Raw genomic sequence first — 25830 nt, forward strand, 5'->3', positions numbered from 1 at the left:
GCCAGCCCGGCTGGGCGTCACCGGCGCGGCGGGGGCGGGAGGAACAGATGGTGGTGGTGGCCGGGCGGGGCGGGGCCCGCTTTGTTAGCGGCGGGGCCGGCGGGGTTCTGCCGCGCCCCTCTTCCGCGCCCCGAGGCTGAGATAACCGTAGGAGGTGGGGCGCGGCGCGGCCGGAGCTGCCAGCTCAGGCAAGTGCGGGCTCACCGGCGTCGTTCCGCGAAACTCCGCGGCGGCTCCGGGCCTGTCCCGAGGGAGCGGCGCAACCGGCCACCGCCCGCCGCTTTCCCAGGCGCCTTCCCCGCGGGCGGAGCCGGTCCCTGCTCCCGTGGTCTCGTTGGAGATGGGCAGGGAGCGGTTTTCCAGCGGGGAGGGGTGCTGCGAGAGTAGCTTACGCGGAATGCGGTGTCCCCAGACGAAGGGCTGTGAGCCCCAGCCCTCAGAGGCCTTTGGGGCGGCCTGGAACCCCCTGTGCTGGGCGCTGGCCCGCAGCTGTTGGTTGGCCCGAAAGCTGTCACTCGGAAAGCTGTCACCCAGCGCACGCGCCGCGACCCGAGAGCTCAGACACCTTCTGAGGTACCCCAGTAAAATCACCTCAAAAATGCGGAGCAGATTCACTTTCTTCCCCCGCTGCGGAAGATTGCCAGCGCAGCTGCCATCGCGCTCTGCCGCCAAAGTGTTCCCTCTGCTCATGCGGCCTGTTGGCAAGACTTGTAATTAGTGAGAGCAGCGTGAGTTTTTGCTGCCTTCCACTTCTTCAGGCTGTTCTTTACAGAAGTCCAGATATGCGTATGTTCTACGGATATGTATTTATATATCATTTGGAATTTGTTTACAATTAACACATTTTTCTGACTGTCAGAAGATTAGGGCACCTAGGAATTATCATGGTGAACAGTTGATAAGCTTCCTCTGTGTTTAGAGATAGCTGTGGCATGAGATGCAGCAAATATATTAAAATGCGAGCACTTGGACAACCCCTCTCTCTCCCTCCCCCCCCCGGTTTATGCAGCAGAGCATTGGCAGGCCTTGTCAAAATGGAGATGGTGACAATATTCTAATGAAGAACGTACCACAGACCAAACTGTTTTAAATTATTTTTTTTTTAATTATGCACATGTGCATGTATAACGCATCAGCAGCCCAGGAAGGGTTGTCAGGGAGCTCAGTGAAGCTGAACTGAATTCTCTGTCACACTCATGGTTAAAAATGTTTAGAACTACAGCAAGTCCAAGTCTGCTTGTGAACTGTTTTGCTGAGGATCAGCTGAAGGGCAGAGTGGAATCATAATGTCATGCTCTCTCTTCTTTCTGAAAAGGAATACAGACATATCCTGTAGGCTGTCCAGCAAGGAGTGCCACCTGGCTTCACAGCAGCGACTCTGGACGAGCAAGGAATGTGGAACTGGGTGCTCCCCTCTGCAATGCTCCAGTCTTAGCACTGCATCCCAGGAAGCTTGATTCAGCAGTAAAACACCAAATCCTTCCATTTTCCTATAAAGCTATCACTTGTTGCTTAGTTGCCTTTGGAGGCACCAATTGATAGAAAATGTAAGTTATGGAATTGAAACTGTTCCCCAATATACAGAATTGATGATAAAGTAGAGGGCATGCAGAAAAACAAGATTGTCTAAAGAAAGCTGCGTGTGTAACTTTGCTTAACATACACTAGGATAAAAAAGTCCATTTTAAACTTTTTTAAATCTACAAAACACTAGGTAAACATACACTAGCTCTTAAATTTAATATTGATTTCACAAAGGTGTTATTGAGGTTTACCTATCTTTTCAGCAATAGCTTTGTTTTCAATAGGAGGTCTGAAATGCAATCTGCAAGACTGTCTCTGGAGGGCAAGAGTTTCAGGATGAAAGAGAAATTCCCCAGTTACAGACCTGAAAGGAAAAGTAAACTCTGAATTTAAAATTATTCTGTTTCCTGCTCAGAATGTTGGGCCTTTCACAAGGAAATGGCAAACTTTTATAGGTTCTACTTGCAAGAACCAAGTAGCTGTTCTCAGGAAGTGGTATGGAAGAAGAGGCAGCATCAGTTGATGACAGCTTCTAGGGAAGGTCATCATAATACTCTTAAATATTTGGAGAGAATACATGGTAGCATCCTATTGGAAAAGGGCAGACTGAAGACCCTGATCACTGGTTGTTCCACACTTTTTAACTGAGGCATAGAAAGGTGTCTTTGAGATGGTCTCAGGTTGCTTCAAACTCCCTGGTTATTATTGCAAAGAAGGTAACGCCCGTGAATAGCAAAGCTGTTGGGTGTGACATTTAGAGATCCTGAAAATCAGGATTAGTAGAGTTCTGCATTAACCAGTGGCAAGACAGCACTGCAGTCTCTTCTTGGAACATTTCAGAAAAGAAAATAGTAATTTTGTGACTATTTTACCTGTGTTGCAGAGGACCACAGACATTGTCAGCGAGGCAGGACACATTCCTGGAATTACTCTCCAGTGTTAACCTTGCAGAAGATCTGCCAGTGGAGTACAGAAGTCTGTGCACAACATCTTTGTGTTGTCATCCTAACTACAGACCAACCCTCTGTTTTTTAGTTATTGTAACAGCCATTCAACTCTCTACATTTTATGTTTAGATGACCATGTAAGAATTTGCAAAAAAATTCAGTTTAAAACTTTACCTCTGGAAATAGTTTTCACTCATTTCAGGAAACGATTCCCTGAGCTTCAGGGTGACAATTCAGCAAAAATCTTCCATAATCTGTAGAAGAACTGTTTATGTCAGCATCACAGCTCCAGTTTCAGGCAGCTTAAACAAGAAAAATAGCGAGCCAAAGTATAATCCAGCTTCAGGTAATTTAAATAATTGCAGGTGTGAGGAGCCTTGCCAGGTTTTGTAATGCAGGCATTTACATTGATGATGATGTAGAAAGGGTAAGACAGAGCTGCCTTGATGGAAAGCTCATATTAGCTTTTAGTCTTTATGCAAAGCACCATTAACATATTAACAGTGAGACAAAAATTACTACTGAAATTACTTAGTATGTCTCCAGAGTTCACATAACAATAGCTAAAAACTTAAAAACATTTTTACGTGAAAAAATCTTTTAGTATCTTAACAAATTTGTCAGTGGGTAATGAATTCCTTACTCTTATTGTATATTTCAGTTGTTCATAACAGTTTCTTCAGACTCTTACTCAACATTAAGTAACATTTTTCAGTGGAATGCTTAAATCTTTTCTACTGTTTTCTGTCCTTTCTTGAAATTCTAGTTGTTATTAGCTTTCCTGGTCAGAGGCAGTTCTGTGTAACATCCATCAGTAAAATCCTTGAATTCAGAAATTTGATAAAAAGCCTGGTGTTAACTCCACATCCCAAAGATGTGGAGCTCTTAAACGTGCACAGTGTGTATTTCTTCTCTGCCCATTACAAAGAGCAGTAGTTCTGAGTGAAAACAGACAAGGTAGCTGCTTTTCTCTCTTCCTAGAGGGAAACAGGCATGAGTAACTTCACTGCTGAATTGAAGACTTTGCTGTGGCTGTCTAAATAAAGTGTTTTTATTTTTACATCTGTGTGTAAGCAAGTATATCTGAAAGTATACATGCATTTATATGCATTTATATGCATGTATACATATGTCTTTTTTCCTAAATGAAACAATTTTCTTTCAAAAAATTACTTATCTAAAAACAAAGATGCTGTGCATGTTTAAAATACTGACTTCTCCCCTGCCATCTAGACCTAGAATAAGATACTTCTGTTTTTGTTTTTTTTTTTAATTAGAAAATGTCAAAGTAGGTGTACAGGGCTGTGGCTGTCAAGATAGATATTTCAGCCACATTTCTTTGACCAGCTTATTAAATTAGTAACAAGGCAGCAAAGAAATAATAATTTGCTACTTGAAAAAATGTAAGTAGTCAAGGGTTTAGCCCTTACAAAGCTGTCTTTATTTATTTATTTATTAAGCTGCTGGAAAAAAAGACATCTGACTTCTACACCTGATCAATACAGCTGGATTTGAAAGACAAAACTCTTTTCTTAATCAGCATTGTGTGATGATAGATCTTTGGTTCCAAGTGTAAACAAGATTACTATTCTGCAGTTGGTGATACCAGATCTCTGCACTGGATCCCACAGCAAAACAAGTTTTGATTGACAAGTTCTGTACAAATTTAGACACACAGCCCAATCATACTCTGTCAAATTAACCAGGGTGTGATCTGAAATTTCTTGTATGGTGCTACTTGATGGAGGACAGAGAACACCAAGTCTGTTTCTAAAGCCTGTCTGTACAAAGGCTGTTTGGAGATGAGAATTTTGAGCTGTGCTCACCACTGAAAAAACAGCTTTACCTGGTGCAACAGGGTGTTTGTGTTCTGACATAATTCCTTGCTTGTGTCAGCCTGCTTGTGATGCTGTACAGAGTACTGATTGAGCTGGCTGAAAAATAACCCATTTGGGGGGAGGAGGAAAGGCTATTAGCTTTCATCTGCATTACTTTTCAATTCCATACTAAAAGCCCTACTATCAGATTTCCTGTATTCTTGAAGCTGCCCCCTGAATAGCTCTGAAATTGAGAGACTGTTTACCTGCATAAGTTAGCCCAGCAATCTAGTCTGCCTGTTGACACTGAATCATGTCATGTTGCCATTCAGCAAATCTTTGCTCTTGCTCTGCAACCCAGAACACCACAAAGCCCCAAAAAAGGCTCCATTAGGACTGGAAAAAAAATAGATAATTTACAAATTCAGAAAAGAGACCTTATTTTTTGTATGCTATTTCTGTTTGAGACTGCTCTAATAAGTATAAGCTATTTCACTAAAAGTCATATTCTTCTTTATTAGCTGTCTTAATGAAGACTTCAATTAATTTTGAAAACCTTTCCATCTGAAGAAATCGTATTACACCAACCAGAAAGTTTCTGTGGTTTTGAAACAATGGAAGCTGACTTGAATACAAGAGTTTATCAGCTGCCTTGCAGCTGTGACAATCACTTCTGAAGAGAACAAGGTAACACCACATTGTCCCCTAGAATGAAAGGACCAGCCTAATTCTTCAGCAACATTCATTTGATAACATCAGAAAACCAAATTAAACATTTCTAAATTAAAAATTAAATTAAAAATTAAAATTAAAAAAATTTAAAAATTAAATTAAAAATGAAAATTCTAATATTCTAAATTAAAACCAAATTTCTAAAGAAAGACAAGCAATAGGGAACAAAAGGAGAAATAAAAATTATGCATCCTTCCTACTATTCCTATGTCCCTGAAATATGAGAATAAAGAAGATTTAAATGTTAATGCAAACATTTTATAGTTTCCATTCATATTTAGAAGTAAGCAAGAAAACAAAAAATGCACTTTTGGTGCCATGCTTTTATTTAAATGAAAGGAAAAAGCTACACTGTACCACATAAGTAGCAATGACAGTATTTTACAGCACAGCATTTGAAAAAATATGGAAGCTATGCTCCATAGAAGTGGACAAGCTCACAATACACTGTACATTTTTCAACAGTGCCCATTAAATCATGATTAAATAGCTGAATTTGGCTTTAAACAGCCAAATAATAAAAACTAACAGTCATACTAACATTAAAAAAAAAAAAAAAAAAAAAAAAAAAAATCAGTAGCTATTATGACTGTTAGAATATGAAATTTTGCTCCAAAAACTAAGACAATAGTTTGGCAATTCAGTTGTAGCAATATTAATAATACCCCAGATGAAAGCACCAGTGTGTTCTGAAAAGGTCAGTGATAAATACTGGCCTTTATGGAAAGCTTTCTTTTTTTTTTTTTTTTTTCTTTTTTTTTCTTTTTTTTCTTCCAAATTTTATTTTTCTTTTTAAAACATGATCCCAACCTAAGATCCACTGTCATTAGAAAATTTGCAGGCTTAAAAAGGAAAAGCTCACCTAGCTTTAAATACTTTTCCTGTGTTTAGTAAAACTTCATACTGCGAGCAATGCATTCTTCACATTCTACTTTTAGACACTGCACAAATATTTAACCTGCTGGCAAATGTAAATCCATTATACATTCAGGTATATTTAAAATTACTCTAAGAATTCCTGTCATTTATTTAAGCTCACTTTGATTAGATTGATGGTGCATCTTTATGGTGTTGCAAATCTTCAGTTAGGTTATAGTACAGATTTTAAGAACAAAAAGCCTCCCATGATAAAACTTCTTTTGAAGTTATTCACCATATGTTTATCAGTTAATTCCAACCTCCTGGTTTCTTGAATCACTGTATATTATACAGAGTTTCATATTGTTATTCAAGATGTTCCTACAATAGTATTTGTAGGAACTGTCTAGCAGGCAGAATGTGCAAACCCTCCTTCCCCTTTTTTAATATTATTTATATCCTATATACAAAGTATGTATACACTTGAAATAAGAGTTACATGTCCTGGTGATATACATGCAAACAGCAGGAATCAGCTAATCACAAATAGTTTTGAGCCACATACATATTAAACATGTATTTTAAAGTGTTTTTTCTTTTTTACAGTTTTAACAAATATACATAAGAACATAAATTACAGTAAAACTGACAGCATTTTTGAGAAAATGTTTATAACTCAGATGCATTGATGCCTAAGGCCTTAGAATAATTTAAAATAAAAAAAGTACTGTTCTAAACTGCTTAACGACACCGCATTCCTGTGCATCTCTTATATAAGTAAATGAGCACATCATAGTAGTGAGGCATAGTTTCTCTCAAAGCAGTTTAATGAGAGAAATATGAACATAGCTTTAGTCTCCCCATGAAACAGAACAGACTACATACTTACAACACAATACTGTCTTATGTTAATGTAGTTGTCACAACACTGAAACAGAACAGAATCACAAATCATTCAAGCCTTTTCCTGAGAATGAGATTTTTTTTTCCCCCCCAACAAATCCTCTGATGTACATTATCAAAATAGCCACAGATTTAGGGGAGGCTTCAAGTCTGGAGTTTATTTTGCTTTGTTTTGTTTTGTTTCTTCAGAACAGTGCTATGATAAAAGCAAATAATAAGAGAAACAAACACTGAAACTGAATAGTGATCTATAAAATAATCAAACACTGTTTTGAAATAAAATGCAGCCCTTTATAAATAATACTGAAATATACCTAGAGTGTGTTTTTGTACATGGTCATATTATAAATTTACTAAAATGTAATTCTGGCTTCCTTGCCATATGTATTTAAACTAGCTAAGTGTCACAAGACATGATCTGTTAGATTGTGTCAAGAAAACAATTTACTAAGACACAATGAAAAATCTTAGCAAGTGTCTATTCCCTTGAAAAATTATTTAAGTCTGAGCTGGCATATCTGAAGGCAGAAAGAACAGACAGTGGCCTTGATTTAAAAATCAATGGGAATTAGATACATGACTTCTGAAAGATCTGTGACTGAGTGATTTCTGTGATTCTTCTGAATGTTTTTAGTGTTCTGTCAGGCAAACATCAAGGATCTAGATCTGAAGGTTTCACAAGTTCCTATTCCTTCCTTGGAGAAGCAGTACCTGACTGTGTGCTCACTCTTCATCTGGAACAATGCAAAATAATGCACATTTGCTTACACTGTTTTAGAGGTCTACCAAATCTTTTTACTTTGCATTTTAATGGTGTTATGAACATGCACATGGTCAGTCATTATATCTCAGGTGGTAACAACTGAAAGAGGAATAATTGCATCACCTAACTGTACCCTGAGTTGTTAAATAATGAATTTCTTTGAAAGAAACTTTAAACAGTTCAAAGGTTCTTCCCTTTACTGCTAGGTCTATAAGCAAAATTACTATTGTTTAATTGAAAAAGAATTATAAATAATTCTAATTGTAATGTTGATTTTGTTACAGCACACAATAAGGATCTTGTAGAACAGACCCAATGTGTTCTTCGGTGACATACAACTTCTCATTTAGTCTTTACAGTAAGCCAGTATGCAAATTTCAATGGTATCAAGAATATTAAGTATTTCTGTAGTGAAATAAAAAATATTTCAACACAAGCACAAATGCACACATATAAGGCAAAAGATGTAAAAAATGTAGTTTCGGTCACTAAAGATGAACATTCAGTGCTTCAGTGTATCTAATCACATACAGAGTAAATATACTCCATATATTGTATTAGCACATACAAATCTCCACACAAGTCAAACATTTCTGAAATCACTCATCATTATTCACCTAAGTGATAATCTTCTGCACTCCTAAACACTGTGTTTACATTCCAGTTGGATATGATCATAGAACTTGGTGTCCAGTTTTAAGTTCTAAGTTTTGTTGGCAACTAGAAATCTATTTCCTATAGGCAGTAAAGACAAAGTGCAAGTTTATCATAATTGTCTGAAGCAAATTTTTTCCCATCTACTATGCCTTGGTGGGTTGAAGTTTCTTGGGAGTTACTGGTCTCTTGGTTTGCCACAAATGGCTATGAATGGTAATTGCATCAACACTGGCAGACAAAGTTTTAGCAGGTATATGGCTAAACTGCTTCCTGTCAGAGTTGTATTTGTACAGTCCCTCTATCATTTTCTTTGTGATAGATTTGGGACCTATTCCCGTTAATTTATTGATTTCTTCAGTATCAGGGCAGTATGTATACAGACATCTGAACTGGCAGCCTGAATCCCGGAACAAGATTAAGAAATTGTTGGCATCAGATTTTTCCATTTCCTTTAAAAGAAAGAAAGAAAGAAAAAGATTCACAGTATGAAATGCGTATTGTACTTCAAAAATATTCTACATCGTTGAACTGTAATTCTGATTTTGTTTTCTGTCAGAGCTGAAGCTTATGTGTAATGCTTTCCACTACAAGACTTTTTTTTAATAATTACAATTTTCTATCTGAATTTTGATGAGGTAGCTAGCCATCTTTCTCAAGCAGATTTATCTAGACAATTTCAGCTAAACTTGTTAAGTTGTACCTCAAGAATAGACGTTTTAATACATTTTATACACCAAATAAAAATTGTTTGATTTGTTTCATCAAGCGGGTCTACATGTTTCTACCAGTTGCAAGTTTGGGAACAGGAAATTTAGATATGTCTAGATGTGCCTAAAAGATCCTGCAGTGCTAAAATGAGGTTTCAGTCATCCCTGAATCCACTTAATTCTTGTCACACTATGAAGTTATCTGAAATGTTAGCCAGAATTTTCAGATTCCTATTCCACCCAACACAACATCTACAGGACATGTGCCTTAAACACATACAGCTTCTACCAAGTGACATACGCTGCATCTTAGAGAAGATTTACAAGGAGAAGAAAAGGCAAGAAATACTTCGGTGAAATTTACTCCACAAAGGAAATAAAATCCAGATTCCAAGTTGCTGTGTTCTTTGAACCATTTAATATGTCACAGCTACTGGTCGCTGAGTTGTCACAATTTTTGTGCAACTTCCTAGAGACTCAGACCAGCACAAAAGGCTGGAAGACACCTTTCTGCAGTAGGAAGTCCTGAATTTGCCTTATTGCTTGGAGAGTGGAGAAAAGTCTAGGAGAGAAACATTTCAGCTCTGTTCATATGAGAGTGCTTTAGTTTTAAAGGATCTGGGTGTGTAAGATGGATAAGTTTCACATTACAGAAAACAAGTTTCTGAGCAAATTGTAAAAGTCTACATGCTGAAGTTCACACAGTAAAAAAAGAATAACAATTAACATGTCAACTCTGCTTCCCGTGCTGCAGGTAGTGCTTCTACAGTACTAGAGACCCTTTCTGTATACACAGCAAGTAAGTCACAGAAGTTACTCAAAAGCCTTTGACATAAAGCTGGCATAAAATTAGGAGATTTCCTTCCATGCCTGTATTTATAGTTCAGTGTCTTCCTAATGCCTGACTGTGGTTTGCGGTTTGCCTTCAGTGGTTATGCTTTTAGAGGATAAATATCCTTACCTCCAGTATTTTTTTCTTTTGACCTTCGTTTACTTTTCCAGCCAAGCAGCAATGTGCCAGTGCATTCTGAATTATATACTTATTTGATTTAGCACTGGGTTCTTTGAAGAGCTTTGGTCCTATGGAGGAGGAATGACAAATTAGCTAAGTTAATCAATAAGCAAAGAAAGAGTTATTTTGAACACTGTGAAGCACTTGGGCTCTGGATCTTTTGCATGCATGAAAAATACAAATCCAGGAATCAAACAGAATCAGGCTAGGTACCACAGATTTCACAAACAAGTAAAATGTAACTAAATCAGCTTACAAGTGTGTCTTTCACTACTGAATGAACTGGTAAATATATTTTCTATCAGCCGTACTTTTCTACGAACAACAAAACATTTTCCATTTTCTAACTAAAATTTCAGTTGTCTGTGAGGGAGAAAAGTCTTTCTTCACCTACACCTTGTAATTTCAAGTGTGAGAGGCATAACAGTGAAGCTGATGCAGTGCCTAGAGAAGTCCCTTCTGTTTTAATTTCTGAAATAGATGTATACTTGTATCAAGACCACTTGAAAGAAACATGTGACATACCAATTCCAAGACTTAGAAAGGAACTCAGTATACAATCAATTGCCAATTAAATTTCAGATCATATCCCAGTTTGTCTATGCCTTGGAAAAAGAAAGCCTAGAATCAACACTAAAAGATGTGTGAAATCTGACTGGCAAAGTGAAGATATTAAAATGTGAAAAAAGCCTTCTGCTCTACTCCTAGGAATTTCCCTCATTTAAAAATAAGGAAGTAATAATAATAAGGAAGTAAAGATAATAGTAAGATGATCTTCATCAGGATTGGTCTTCTTGAGAAAATTTAGCAAGACCATCCAGGCAAAGTTTCACTGTCCCTCTTGTAATTTAATTTGTTATGCACATGGCACAAATTGACTGACGTTTCATGGTTTAAAAACAGATAAGTACTTTCAGATTTTCCGAATTAATGCTTGGCCTTTCCAGACTGTAGTAATTTTAGTGGAAATGAGGCAAGATTATTTTCAAAAGAGATGCTTGCTTTTATCAAACAAAGTGGTATTAGCTGGGCAAAAATAGAGCTTTTATAATCCTGATGATACAAGGTCTTTCCAATATCTAAACAACCAAGAACTAAAAACTTTTCATCTGCAGAACCACTAATGGCCAGGCATGTTTCTGAATGCTGCTGTCACTGACCTGTGTATTCTGTAGCAGAGGCAACTGAAGAAGTTGTTGATGCATTTTCCCAATCTTTTTCTCCATTACGACTACCACAGCGACTTGGTGATAAGAATCCTTCCACAGACTCAGACCTAAACATTAATTTTAAAATCTCTTTTAAAAAATTAAACGTTCAGCGAAGAAGCCTTTTAATATGAAAAGAAGGCAAACTGTATTAAGGCAGAACACAATGACTTGAATTGTAGTCTGTGAACATAAACGTGCAATATTTATAGAACAAATTAACATAAAACTGAGCTCATGTTCTGGATGAAGCATATGGAGTGCTGCAAGAAGTTAGTGATGTGAATGCTTGGAAGTTTTTGAGCTACATCTGAGGGGCAGAAGCCTACTAGATATTCTAGGCTGCAGAACATGACCAAATGGGGATTTGGGTTCCTTTACCTTGGTACTAGAAAAACATTGTTATCTCATGTGGCAAACAAACCAGTTCTTAACAGAATGATGAATGTGAATAAAAAAATGATTTCATTTATACTTTTAATTACAACAACTGGCAGGGAGAACTGCTGTATTTAGAACAGCAAAAATTCCTTTCTAATTTTTGTTTTCACAAGCAATAACTTCCGGTGCTGTAATTCTTCAGGCTGGGTCTGCACTCAAACATGAATAGCTTTGCACTTACATTTCTAAAAAAGGCTATCATGTTTTCTTAAATTATTACCAGGTGTTTAAAGTTTTTTTTGATTGAGGCTACTTCAAAAGCCAGTCAAATTTTCAGCTTGGAATGAAAGCTTTTCTACTAGCAAGGAATGAGGAAAAAGGTGGTATTATAGTAAAATTTATCTATATGCTAACTTCAATAAACAGTAAATGAAAATTCAATTTATAATATCTTTTACAGCTTTTGTGATTAGGAGCTGCATTAAGGAGACCTCAAAGGTATCACTTAAGTTCACTCAGAGTGATCATCAACAGACTAGTCTGATGTAAGTAAACAGTGAAAGTATGGATCTGGAAAGATACTGAAAATTCTTTCAAGTCTATTAATTTCAGCAATTTGCAGTGAATTTTATCATATTTTATAAGTCTCAACCCTCTAAATCAAATCCAAAGCCAGAAGATGATGCACTCACTGTTCATCAGAAGCACTGTACAGCTAAAACTACACAGAAATAATCTCCTGTAAGGTCTGTGTAGATAAGCTATATTAAACCTTTTCTAATTATCTAATATAGCTGGAACAAATTCTTCTCTCAATGAGAACTGATCAATTTTTAAGAGATGACAGGAGATGTTAGGATACTTGGATCATTTTATTAAAGTTTCATACATAATAACCAGAAAGCCAGTTCTCAAGACATCAAGGAAATTGAAAAGTCAACTGAAATGAGATGGGAGGCATGTCAGAGTTGATGAGTGATGGAACACTGGCTGTGAAAACATGACATGATACTGTAACGTAGTACTCCTTATCAAAGCCTTTTTCCTAGTTTGCCCTTGTTTCCTAACTTTTCTATAAAAAAAAAAAAAAAAAAAGCATTTATCCCAATATAATTAAGTAGCTAGAGAAACAATAATTTTGCTCAGAATTAAAGAGTTCGCATATAAAAGGAATATTTTTCTGTTATTTTATAGCTTTTTATTTCATTTTCAGGAGGCTTTTAATGCAAAACAAATTCAGTTGCTCAGAAAAGGCTAAAGTCCTAGTGAACTTTTAACACTTCCCTGTATGACTGCTGAGAGAAAAAACCAGAAAAGAAACTTCTGTATTAAAAAAAGAAGGTTTGTAGCTGCACGTAGCACGTAGGTTTAATAGAATACCCACAAGGTGAGGGGGTAACACAAGCAGGTGAGTTAAAGAGGCTCTGTGAACAGCATTTTATTTTGACCTCATTTATAGCTGCCCAACTGGTTTACTTGATGGAATTTGTGAAACAAATGATCATGGCTTGGTTCCCTAATGCTTGTGTAAACAATCCAGGTCTCAAATCAATAAAGCATACTTGGTTCTTGGAGTACACAATATATATGTGACCTCTTTAAAATTCATGCTAGTTTTACACAGTAAAACCTATTAAATGAAACAGTTATTTTAGCTTTACCTTGGTGTTCTCTTGCCTGACTGCACGCTCTCGTTGTCCCCAGTATTCAGTGATGCCAATGAAAGACTGGACACTGAAAAAACACGATAAAGCTGTGAACCTGGATAAAAATAAAGTTAAGGCTTTTAAACCTATGCAAGTAGTAGAGTCTGTTCATTAGAGACAACACCAGCATCTGAAAGTCAGTACGAGTTTTCATATAAGAGACTCTTACACCCATGTATGCTATACCTGCAGGCACATGGGGTGCACTTCATCTGAACACTTCTGACACCCAGTCATTTGCAGCTGCCTGGAATGGCCTCAGACTAAGCATTAATGTGAAGCATGGACATAGGAGTATTGGTACTATGCACATCAAAGAATGTCACCAAAGTTAGTAAGTTCTCAGAAAAGAGAGCTTAAGAGACTAAATTAAAATCTTGGGATGGATTAACAGAAGGTGTTAAGGCTAAGTGTTTAGATTACACTGGAAGATGGAGGGAAGGATCTAGACAAAATGTGGCAGAATAATAAAGCTACACCATGTTGTAATAAGAAGGATTACTGAGCAGTCTGGTTACTTTTTTCTAATTGTAAATTGGCAACGCTCCTTCCAATCATTACTGCAATTATGTAATATCTAAAAGAATGCTAAATTGTTCCACATGGTTAGTGTCACTATATTCACAACTACACATGCAGCAGTTAAATGAGCCAAACAGAAAAACATAATATAAAAGTAGCTTCTTCATTTAAATTCTGTTTTAAGCAGGAGTTTAAGTATTAATAATCACTAATATATTTACCAATCTCTTTATTTCCCAACCTTTACTCATTTTAGCTTTACAGGTGCAAGAAGAGATTAATGAAGAATAGATGAGTGTGTTTTACACTTGCAACACATGATGGTGCTTCCACTGGGTTTTCATATGGTTAATCTTTTTGTTGGTTGGTTATATGCATGCATGCATAACAGGTAAGTAACATTCACCTTTTAATTTCAATTGGCAATTTCACTTTCATGTTTAGTCACATGCAGCTTCAGTTTAACATAAGACACTAATAAATGCATGTGCTAGTTAATACCAAGAAACAAGCTGGTGTTCTAGCATGAACAGACTCTCTTTCCATTTGAACATGGTACCTGGTGGACCTTTGATTGGTGTCTTGGGTGATTCAATATGATCTCTGTGAATAGATTTTGGACGTGGCTTTTTTTGTTTGATTGAGAGTGAACGTGGCTTTATGACAGTATCCATTTCCTCCATAAGCTTTAGTTGTTTCCTTCTCATATATTCCTGCTTAATAAATTCTCGTCGTGCTCGTTCATCCTCCTTCTTCTGACGCTCTTCTTCTGTTTTGCGCCTAAAAAAATTACCAAATTTATCAGCACAAATTTTTCAAATTGTTTTACCTAGCATAGTGAAGACAGGCATCAGATTTCTGGAATTTTAAAGTGTGTTTTTTTACAGTTTTCAGATAGTGAAAACGTTTTGGAATACTGTTACTAGTAAAATCAAAACCATGTTTATTGGCTTGAATGCTGTAGCTGAGTGAGCGTTGTGCATTTGTACAGGAAGAAGCCCAGTGTCAAGTGCTCTCCCTCAGAAGAGGAAGTGCAGGGCAGGGTAGTGCTCTGAGGAGCTTCACTCAGGCCAGCAGGGCTCATGTGTTGAGTCAGAGCTACAGACTGACACCACTTGCTGATTTTGGAGGACCATTTGGTGTGTGTCTTCAGCTGGGCTCCTCAGCACATCTTTCTCTAGGGTTAAATATTCTGGATATTAAGCTGCAGTTTTTTGATAGGGAAGTTACAGTTTTAAGTAAATCAGACATTTTTAATTTCACTGTTACTGATCATTTGGATCAGGACGTAGTTTTACCTTGTCTCTTCCTTCTTATGTTCTAGTTCTGCTTCCAGCTGCTGCTTTCGAAGCAGAGTTTCTCTTTCCCTTCTCAAACGTTTCTCCAATAATGCTGCTCTTTTCATTGCCATATCATTTTCTGCCTTTTGATCATCCTAGCAGGAACAGTATTTGAAGGAAAAGGACCAAAAAATATTAAGATCTCTGAATTCAGCAAATGTTTTTTGCCAAGTCATTGGACACTTAACTCTGTACACTGGATGGCAATACCCTACCATACTTCTGCAATATTTGAAATGTTTATTTTACAAGATTTTTCTTAAGACTACTGAAAACTTTTCATAAAGGAATTTTTCCTTCCTAAGGAAAACATAAAATGGAACACTGATACAGGAAAAGTAAGTGAAATATTGTAGTTTAGAGTCAGATCCCACACTGCACAAATTCCTGTATTCAGCTTTGGAAGATTCTACGCATATGGAGATGAAGGTAATTTATCACAAAAAGCAGTGGTCTTTCCTTCTGCTGGTCAAGCCAGGTATTCTGTTAGAACTGAGGAATGCTTTCAGACAAGCAAGGCACTTCTCAGATATGTGAAACAAGATTTTGGGGTATTCGAAAATGAAAATTCAAAAAACTTGATGGCTTTCAGTGTCTAGACCATTCTCTTACAATGTGCATTACAGTTAAAAGCCTACCTTAATATAACACTTTAACAAGATAAACACTTTAATAAGACAACAGAGAGTGCTCCCAAATAGCAACTTCAAAAAGGAGTCTTGGAAGACTATACTTGCTTAGCAAGCCAAGAGGTGGAAGAAGGCTCTTCAAAGTGCAACTCAGAGACACTCAACACTTTAGAAAAATGTAGACTGTTATGTACTTCAAAAGCTTATAGTTACATTTGGGGGTGGGGTGGGGAAGTCAATGTGAGATGTAATATGTTTAATTAAGGTCCCTAAAGTTTCCTCTAAAAATAAATCTACATTCAGCATACGTGTGCCTAACCAAAAACCCCACTTTTCCACAACTATGAATGGAAAGGGACACTCTGGCATGCTCATAATTGCAGTACGATAGGATCTCACCACTCTTATGATGCCAAATTAATCATGCAGTGCAAAAAATATACATCTAAAGTTGCAGAACTATCTGCTTTGACTCACAATCAAAAGTCATCACTGAAATCTGAATCTGAATAAAGAAGTTCCCTTTCAAAGGTAGGTTAATGGCAAACACACATCTACTGGTTCTCTTACCTTAAAAAAGAATCCACAACACACTTTCTGGTCATCATCAAATTGTTCTCTATCACTCTCACCTTCATATTTCTCAACAGATACTTCATTTTTTTCCAGTGGCTTCAAATCTGATAGGGAAACTTCAATTAAGCTAGCTGTTTTGGGAGCTGGTGTTGGCAAAACTGGCTGGCTTAACTGATCTTCATTTGGGGTGAGGCAGACAGTTTCTGTGATAGGCTGAGATAACACTTCAGAAACATTTGATTCAATAGGCTTTATCTCCTTTTCCTCCACCTTCTGCTCACACTCCTTCTGCAACTTTGGTCCGTCTTCTTTTACCACCTCTTCTGTAGGCTTGACTTCCTTCAAAACATTTCCCCTTATCTGAGGTTCACCTATATGCTCACCATCATCTCCAAAGCAAACAAATGATCTAGTCTGAATAGGAACCTGGCTTGGAGAAAATCTCCTCAAACGGGGAAGACTATCCACAGACCGTGGGGCAGTCAAGGTACGATTTAGAGGTGTTATTTTCAGTTCATTTGGCCTAGGAGTCCTTTGCATTTTTATGTGAAAAGAGGCATTCTTCCTGTTGGAAGACTGTGGAGATTGATGTGTAGAGCGAGGAGATTCCTGTGAGAAAGGTGCAACAGGAGATGGAGCTCCCATTTGCCTTGAGGAAGACTTAAAGTCCCGAATCTGCTTCTGAGGAGAAGGCTGAGGAGGAGAAATAACCCAAGCCTGTTGCTCTCTCATCTGCATTAACATCTCCTGTTGAAGGGACAGACGTTGCATTTCTTGTTGTAGAAAGTGTAGGGAAGAATTTAGTTTTTCAATAGATTTTGTGTATTCTAAGATATCTCCTTCATTGAGATTTTCTTCTGAGGGGCTTGCTAAATTCCATTGCTTTTCGGCATCCATAGGAGTAGCGGGAGATTTTAACCATTTGCTATGAGAATTTTCAGGAGTCTCTTTTATTAATTCTAATGTCTTAGTAGTTTGCTCATCTGATTTTTGAGTTTCTTTTTCTTTTGACCGACTACTGTCAGTGAATACCTTCTCATCTTCAGCTCCTGCTGCTTCTTCTCGGAGAGGGGATATTCCATCACCTTTCTTTTTAACAACATTAAGAAATGCTGTTCTTCCCATTTTCTGACGCTGCTTTGTGAATGCAGCTTCAACTTTCTTCTTCTGTGCTTCAATGGCTCGCCTTTTTTCCTCCAGCTTCATCCTAAGATGTACCATTTCAGAAGCCAGTAACTGTGTAGTGTCTCTTCCTTGAGGAACAGATGCTTCCTCAGGAATATGAGTCCAAGCAACCACATGAGGGATGTTCAGCTCAGAACCTTCTGGTGTAGTTTTCTGAGAACTGCTTCCACTGCTTTTACTATCTGTGTGATTCAGCTTCCTGAATTTCTGCTCTGCAAAGCTAGTCATTTTAACACCTGAACTTGAGGAGGCACTGCTGCCTGCTTGAGATTTAGTACTTACTGAGCTGGGACAGGGACTTAATTGATCTCTGTGATTGCCAGCTCGCATGTCATAATCCTGGAGAAATTTAGATGGTTCTTCCATGTCAGAGTCCATGCTTACAGTATAATCTCTCAAAGAAGAATCCTCATCCATTGTCTCTGGAATATCTTCTGAAGGAACATGTATTCCAGTATCTACTTCTGTATTGTCAGTCACAGGACTCAGAGCACCTTTTGTGTCTGTAATTATATCAGGGGTAGACTGATTTGGTTTAATGTTTGAATTGAAGATGCTCATTTCCTGATTGTGAAGAAAGAACCCATTTGTAACTTGGTCTGGTTGAGTAACTCTACGAGGTTTTTCAGTGTCATGAATTATCTGCAAAGCCTCTTCAATGCTTGGTGGCTCAATCTGATTGCCAAAATCATCCAGAACTGCCCTGTTTTGCAGAGCTCCATTTGGAAACCTGTAGTGGCTACTCTCATTAGCGTTTTTATTAATTGTGTGAAGAGACTGATTGGCCTTTGTGTCTTTATGAGCTATCGTGTCCTTTTCCTCTTCAATATCTTCATTTTCCTCTTCTCCATTTACTGGTTTGAAGGACAGACTTTTTCTATTATGTTTTGGCATGCGGTTGATGTTTAGTGTAAGGCCTTCATTACTGACAGATCGAGTAATTCCTCTGTTTGGAGTGGTTACTGGAATGCTTTTTTCTTTGTCAAAAGAAATGTCAAACGAAACTCCATGTAATGATGACCTAATAGAGATAAGAAATGAGTAATGCTGAATAATAATGAAGTGTTCACATTCTGGTTCAAAATTATTTTAAAACCATAATATTAAAGGCACTGTTAGGTGTGCTGTATTCCCCTAGCTTCTGATGCAAATATAATACATAAAAATATACAGTAAAATAGAATATAACAATATTTTCTTAAGAGATAGCCAACACTTTTAATTACTTTGGAATAAATTCTGAGCACTTCAGGAATACAAGAATTGCCATATTAGATCACAAAGAATGTGTCAAAAGACACACAATTTATACTCACCAAATAACCCAACACTATATCTCTTATTTTAACTTTAGTTTACACCCTTAGAATAAGAGTTGATGACCAGTCTAACTGAAAAACAAACCATTAAGCTTGATTGTTCTTATCCAGAAAAATGGTAGAAGTTTGAATACCACTGAGCTATAAGCCATGTGACTCTTATGACTCCTAGTTGGCTGCATGAGTAAATGAGAACACATGTAACTTCATGTATATTCAAATATACCTAATTTCCATGTAAAAATAGATTATTTCTGAAGTTTCCTTAATGATTTCTTAATCCATGATACAGCTTTCTTTTTCTACTTCTGCAAATCAATTGCAACAATTTATGACAGGATTATGATCAATAAACAATCATTTTTTACCAACTTGTATGATAATACTACTTACCTTTTCTCTTTGGGCCATGTCCCTACATAGCCATCAACGTAAGACATTGATGTGGACCTTCTGATGACTCCTAAGTGACATCAAATAGAAACCAAGGTAACTGCTATGAAAAACGTTTTTAAGAACACTTTCTGTTGCATTATGAATTAGTTTGCTTCACTACTAGAACACTGCAAAGGCAAAAAGAAGTGCTTTTATATTAAGAATACAAGTAGAGCAAATGAGTCAAGTTCAGGATGAATATGTATTGTAACTCTTACCTCTCTAAATAATTTACTACTGAGTAAAATATACTACAAATACTTGTTGATAGCCATATTCCACATAATCAAGACAGAAATAAAATTAAAAAAAATACACAAGACATACAAACAAAAACTTCCCATTTCTACATCTTATAAATTACAGAATGCATTCATTAGCCTTTGATGTAAAGCTCTCCCGGTAATTTCTGCGTGTTTCAATAAATATCACCAGGATAGCAATTTACCCAGAAGAAACATTGCCTCCTCCACCCATTTGTAAATTGTTACCTGGAACAGATGAGTAAGGCTGCTGAGGTGTATGCAGTTGGTGAGATGGCATGTAAGTTGGACTTTCCAATCTATAAAGCAAGAGACATGAACTTATAAGAAACATCAAAAAACCACACTACAAAAGGGCAAACAAACTTACAGTCCCAGACCAACACAAGAACTGATTTAATTTTTGGTAACATGGAGGAAAGTGGGGTATGATTCCTCTCTCCAAATACTAGTTTGTTAACTAGAAAACATTAACTGTAATTGGACCTAATGCAGATACACACACAAAGTCAAAAAGGTGTTTTGGCTGCACAGGTAGCCAGGTAGCACTGTTAAGTTTTGTTAACATACTTGTCTCCCGGTTTATTTCATGTCAATGTCATTTTTAGAAGGTTGTCATTTTTAGGTTTGATTTTAGGAAAAAAACCCAAACAAAAATGTGAAAAGACTGAGCCAGTTCCTTCTGGCCTCAAAACTAAGCGACTGCAGCTAACATCATGCACTTTTCATGCATCTCTCTTTTCAGTTGCTTAGTTTGAAACTTCTACTTTGTGTCTGGACAGCAATATACAGTGGAAGTGGATAAAGGAGATTTTGTGACAGATATGACTTTATAAAGACAAGAAATATAATCACTAGTGAGCCAGTAATTACAAAGATTTCTTCTGTTTCTACTTACAAAGGACAGGGTTTTCTTGGTTCATAGAGAGAGGCTGTAATAGATGAGCTGTGTTAATCCAGAATAGGATTAACATAATTCAATGTTTTGATCAAGGTGCTTCTCCAGGATAAGAACAAAGACACACGCACAAAGACGGATGCATTTGTATGGAAAACATTTCTAAAGAAGCCAGACTTCAAAGCCAATCTGGATTAAATCCTTTCGTGTTTTGAATTTTGTACCTGAGTTGAAGAGCACACTCCTAAACTCCCTTTTTTCAACCAGTAATTTCAAAATACTAGTTTAGTGATTTTAGCTTCTAAATAATACTTGTGGGAAGGATATTCAGGTTAATTTAAGAAAAATATTTTTGTTTTACAATCTACAGAAGCATCTTTCATAAGTATATATTAAATTATTCAAAATAGGTTTTTGTAAATTTCTGATTTTTTTTCTGTTAGTAACTCTACACACTAGCTAAATGTCATCTTTGTTTCAAATGGCATTTGAGATTTCTGTGAAAATTTTAAAAATCATAAAAATTTTAAAATCCTAATGTCTGTAAGTTATCTTAAAGAAAAGCATGCATTCAGAATTTCACCCAGCAGCCTGTGAACATTTACTACACAATTCACACACTCAAATTTTCCTCAAGAAAACAGTGATTTTGGCACCTGGACTGTGGTTCCATAGCAACCTCAGCCCTTGTACCGGCTCACTGCCACAATCCCACTGCCTCCTCTGCACTGGATCTGGCTCTCCATCCAAACCTCTGAATCATTTCAACAAGCAAAGTCAGCAGAAAAACATTCACTTTTTCCAACTGGGTTAGTTTTTCTGTCTTCAGATGCTGAAATGTCAAACTCTCAAGGGGAAGGAATATGCAGCTGGGCAAGGAGGAGGGCCAAAACATGACACCTTACAGTCAAGTCTGTGTTAGATTCTGCCATTTGAGATAACTTAGGCCCCTCCTTTGTCCTACAATGCAGTGAAGTATCACTCAGCTGGGTGAAGTATACTGATTTATGAGAACACAGCTCTTCCTAGTACTCATGGATTGCTCTCATAATACTCCAACACAAAACCATATCCACCCACTTTTACAGACACTGAACCAAAATTGTGATAAGGTGGGATAACACATAATCCACCACCCATAAGGGGTCCACATCACTTTTTACTGTATCTCTGAACATTTTTCTGGAAACATGAGCAATATTACAAAATACAGTGGTGTCAACCTAAGAGACTTAATCATTAAATTTGGAATGGTAATGGCACTAAGAAACATAAAGGCTTTTGTAGTTATTAATTGAATTCAGATGCTTATTGTAAAACTTGCAATCAGTCCTCTTCAGTTTAGAGGTCAAAACCTTCTGTACAGACAAAACATACACATTTGAAGAAAAGGTAAATTTATTTGCATTAAAAAAGATACTATGTTACTGACAGAATTTGTCAGAGTTGGGATAAATGTATGGTTAATGACTTCAGCTGTGGGGATGTTTTTATGCAGTCCTTTGCTGGACTGGTCACAGTGACTTTGAGCCTTGGGCAACCCTACAGGCCTAGGGAACCCTTGCTCCAAAAGGTTTCATCTGGCTATATATGCTCACTTTACACTAAAATAATTTCATGATTTACAAGGGGAACACTTCAGATACACAGAGGAAAAAATATTTGGAATCACAGCATTTAATTATAGTAGGAAATACTAATACCTCACTAAGTTCAGCATAGATTTCTAAATACTAAAAAAACAACACCAAACCCTCAAACCAACCAAATACTTTCCCTTACCACTCCCCCCCCCCAAGAAAAAGAACCAAAAATAAAGCAAACCAACCAAACCCCAACCTATCCAGAAACAACCAAAAAGGCTGAACAGGATTAGCTGGATTGGCCTCAAAGAATTTGCTGAATATCCAACCGAGACACTAATTTTATTCTTCTGTGTCACTTCAGACACAACCAATAAAACATTGCCCCAAATAATAAATATGATTCAATGCTATCCCTCACTCACTATGTTCAGACAACATCAAGGAAGGCTTTCTTTACCCTGTGAAAAAAAACTTAAGACCTTTATGGACTTTAATGTGCAATTTCTGCCTCCTACTGAACGCACAATCAGCTAGAGAACACAGGAGTAGCAGGGTAGCTTTATATTGCTTCCTAAACTGTAACAGTAATACTAAAAATAGTATTTCACATAGATTTAAAAAAAACACAAATAATGCAAACTATATTTAATAAAGCAGTTATCTTTCCATCCTTGATGCACACAAGCCGGGAAATTTCTCATACCCTGACTATTCATTTTTTCCTGTTTGACCCTCATTGTATTTAAGTAACTTAATCAGAAAAACAAAAGACATCAGTCAGTGGTTTTCTTGCTGTTATCTTAGTTTACTTTTTTAACATGTTTAAAAAATCTGTTTTGAGTTCTGGAAAAATAGCTCTTTCAGAGCTGACTTGGTCAGCAGCACCATATGAACCTGAAGAGGACAAGGAGGCTTCATGGTACTTTTCTGCTGAATGGTAAGGGTTTTTTGGACACCAGTAAGACAGCAGTAAACTGCCCAAGTGCAAATATGTACAAATATGAATATGTTGCCTGCCATGAAACAGGGAAGTGGGGGAAATGGCTGAACTAAAGAAACTTCTATAAAATTCTACAGATCATATATGGTAGCTCAGTCCTTGAGCACTGCAACAGGGAACAAAACTAAATTAAAATTTGTGATTGGTTTTGAATAGAAAGGGGAAGATTGTGAAACAGGACTAGTAATTGTCTGATATTACCTGGCTACAAAGTCAGAACCAGATGGGCCATCCAAATAACTTCTTCTGTTAGCATTCAAGCTGTGAGCAGAAGCTGCATCTTTTCCAGGTTCGGCTGCCAGGAAGAACAAAGCTCAAGTTACTACAGTTTAGTATTCAGTTAAAATCCGTAACAGAGAAAAGCTGTCTGAAATAATCTGAAGTAATGATTGCCAAAGATTTAAAGAATTATCATTGGTTCCATTATTTAGATTAAAATGCAGTCATTCCCTTTCAGTTTTACCTCCTCTGAAGTTGCCATATTAGCACTAATTAAGGGAATGGAGAATGACAACAATGACTAGAAAAGGCAAGGGAAGAAATAAAGAAAAAAACTGAAAAAGAGCCACAAAATTAAAATTAAGTCATCTTTTTAGTAAAAAAAAAATCTTAAGGAAGAAGTTTTTCTGATTAAAACATTTTTCCTTTTTAGACTGACTTTTCAGGTAGAAAATAACAGTTTAGTCATATCCTACATTAGTTAGCAACATTTAAAAGATTCATAATCAGATTTTCATTTACTATAAAGTATATAAATGTAAAAAGGTATAAAAGTCACACAATGAAAATGTTTTTCTTGCTTTTAGAGAAACAATCACAGCACTACTGTATGAATGTTTAGGTTACCATGACTTTAGACTCCTGACAGACCTCAAGACCTATCTGATAGGTGGATTTTTTAATTTGAGAATTTAATGATGGAAGACTGTGCTGCCTTTGCATCCAGGTACAAAATGCAGTTTTACAATAAACTTTCCCCAGATTTATGTTTCCTTCTTTTGGTACCTTCTCCAAGCAATTCAGGCTAAATTCAGGCTAAATTCTGATCTTGGCTCCTTTCTTCTTTCTTATAATCTCTGCATGGGCATAAGTGGATTCTAGGCTTGTTTAGGCCAGGGAAATTTGGAAGTGATTATACCACAACAATTTGAATGAGTTTTTGGTAACAGACAACAAAATCTAATTATGATTTCTGTGATGAGATGAAGATTATGATTCTATGATTACCACAAGGAAGGAGTACTTTGCTCCTTCTTTGAGGGGGTTGTACACTACCCAATCCTGTTAAACTAAAATATTCACTGCAGTTGTGAAGACAGTGACAATCTTGACACATCCATATTAAAAGCTGTCCTTGATACAGTTACCATCATTACCTTGGGGATGCACAGCAACACGAGGCTGTACAAACGATGGCTTCACCACTTCAAACCACCAGAACAATTCTGCCATGAACACCATGTAGTTGCTCTAGAAAATAATAAAAAAAAAAAAAAAAAAAAAAAAAGCAGCATTCAGGATATACCTCTGCACTTCATCCAGTTTACAAATCTCTTCCCTACTTATTTCTTAAAAAACAAAATGAGATCAGTAGCACCAACTATCTAGTGCACATAACTTGACCAGATCCTAACTGCCTGGGATGAAATCCTTCTTAACAAGCATATGCTCAGGCCTTATGTCATGCAGGCAGGGCAGAGAGGTACAGCACAGTGGAAAGTGATGTCTGTCAAACACCATTACCATTAAAAAAGAGTACTGAAAAGCCCCTTGTTTTCCAAGGCTAGACAATAAAAGTTTCAGTTTTTTTAATATGAAAAAATCTGGTAGTCCTTTCACTGCAGGAATTTGAATCTGACTTAGGTCTTTGTGTCAGTACATGCTTTTTGCCACATTTTTCAAGACCTACCCAAATTTCTAAGTCTTTAATGCGATACAAAACTCAGCAGCAGTTTGAACAAAGCAGAAAAACAAGATTTTAGATCCAAGGATTTATGAACACTTAATCTATTGTTGACATAGCTCCCTGCTGTATTTTCCCATTATGCAGCTATGAAAACCAAAGTGTGGGACCCACCAGACATAACATAAGGAGAAAAACAGGTGCAAAGGACCAGAAACAACTGATGACATTAACTGCAACAAAAATATCAAAGAGAGGAAAACCAGGCAGGAGGAGTAGCAGCAGTTTCTGCTGTAAGGGTAAGTAAGGGGGGCAAAAGACCAGGATTGTTGAGGGTGAAGGTCTCAGACCACAGTGCTGAGCTGCTACATCCATCTGGCTCAGTGCTACTTCCTATCCAGAAATGCCAACTGAAAGAGATCAACCAGCATCCAGGCCTGAGCTGACCCAAGCAGATGCACAGACTTGTGTTACCAGGATTATCACCCCTGGAAATGTAAACAATGCAAACCAGTACTTATGCATTAAATTGGGAACCTATAATTAAACAACTTTTTAAACAAACTGTTCTAAAAGTCTTTCTGCAATAAAAGCCAATGATGTCTAGCTAACAGCTTACAAAAGCACATGTCCTTAGTCACTTTTTTCATGTCATAAACAATGAATAATTTCAAATATCCAGTTCATTTTTTCCACTTCATGCTATTTTCATTTACCATTTCACACAGCTTAAAAGGGAAAATACAAATTAACAAATTTATTGGTTTAATTTTTACAAACTAACAGCATCAAGAGCACCTGAAACTTATGAAGTAGTGTTGAAGCCCAGAAATACATATCCACAGGAAATTTTTTAAAATAAAAACATTTTTAATGTCTGGCCCTATAAAACTTTCTGTACTTGAAGAAAATAGAATTTTACACTGAACTATCAGATCCTCTCTCTTTTGATTTTTGAG

The 25830-nt window shown here is 36.9% G+C and overlaps 1 protein-coding gene across 11 annotated transcripts in view; it reads right to left on the reverse strand.

Annotated features, from left to right (window-relative positions):
• Positions 1–1114: 1114 nt before the first annotated feature.
• Positions 1115–25830, reverse strand: part of CAMSAP2 (calmodulin regulated spectrin associated protein family member 2) — an 83595-nt gene continuing 58879 nt past the window's right edge. For 2 of the 11 annotated variants that reach the window (XM_071750998.1, XM_071750996.1), the window contains 11 exons: positions 24345–24438; positions 23170–23263; positions 19713–19783; positions 19180–19249; positions 16277–18488; positions 15036–15172; positions 14297–14517; positions 13171–13243; positions 11081–11196; positions 9870–9988; positions 5324–8650 (listed from right to left, as the gene is read on the reverse strand). In XM_071750998.1, coding sequence (XP_071607099.1) covers positions 8345–8650; positions 9870–9988; positions 11081–11196; positions 13171–13243; positions 14297–14517; positions 15036–15172; positions 16277–18488; positions 19180–19249; positions 19713–19783; positions 23170–23263; positions 24345–24438 — 3513 coding nt within the window. In that variant the 3' untranslated portion in view covers positions 5324–8344. Of the gene's footprint in view, positions 1889–5323; positions 8651–9869; positions 9989–11080; positions 11197–13170; positions 13271–14296; positions 14518–15035; positions 15173–16276; positions 18489–19179; positions 19250–19712; positions 19784–23169; positions 23264–24344; positions 24439–25830 lie in introns of those variants that run through there. The other 9 variants (XM_071750997.1, XM_071750995.1, XR_011727160.1 and 6 more) reach the window with 8 other exon arrangements.

This window comes from Heliangelus exortis, chromosome 8 (genome assembly GCF_036169615.1).
Source record: "Heliangelus exortis chromosome 8, bHelExo1.hap1, whole genome shotgun sequence".
NCBI lineage: Eukaryota > Metazoa > Chordata > Aves > Apodiformes > Trochilidae > Heliangelus > Heliangelus exortis.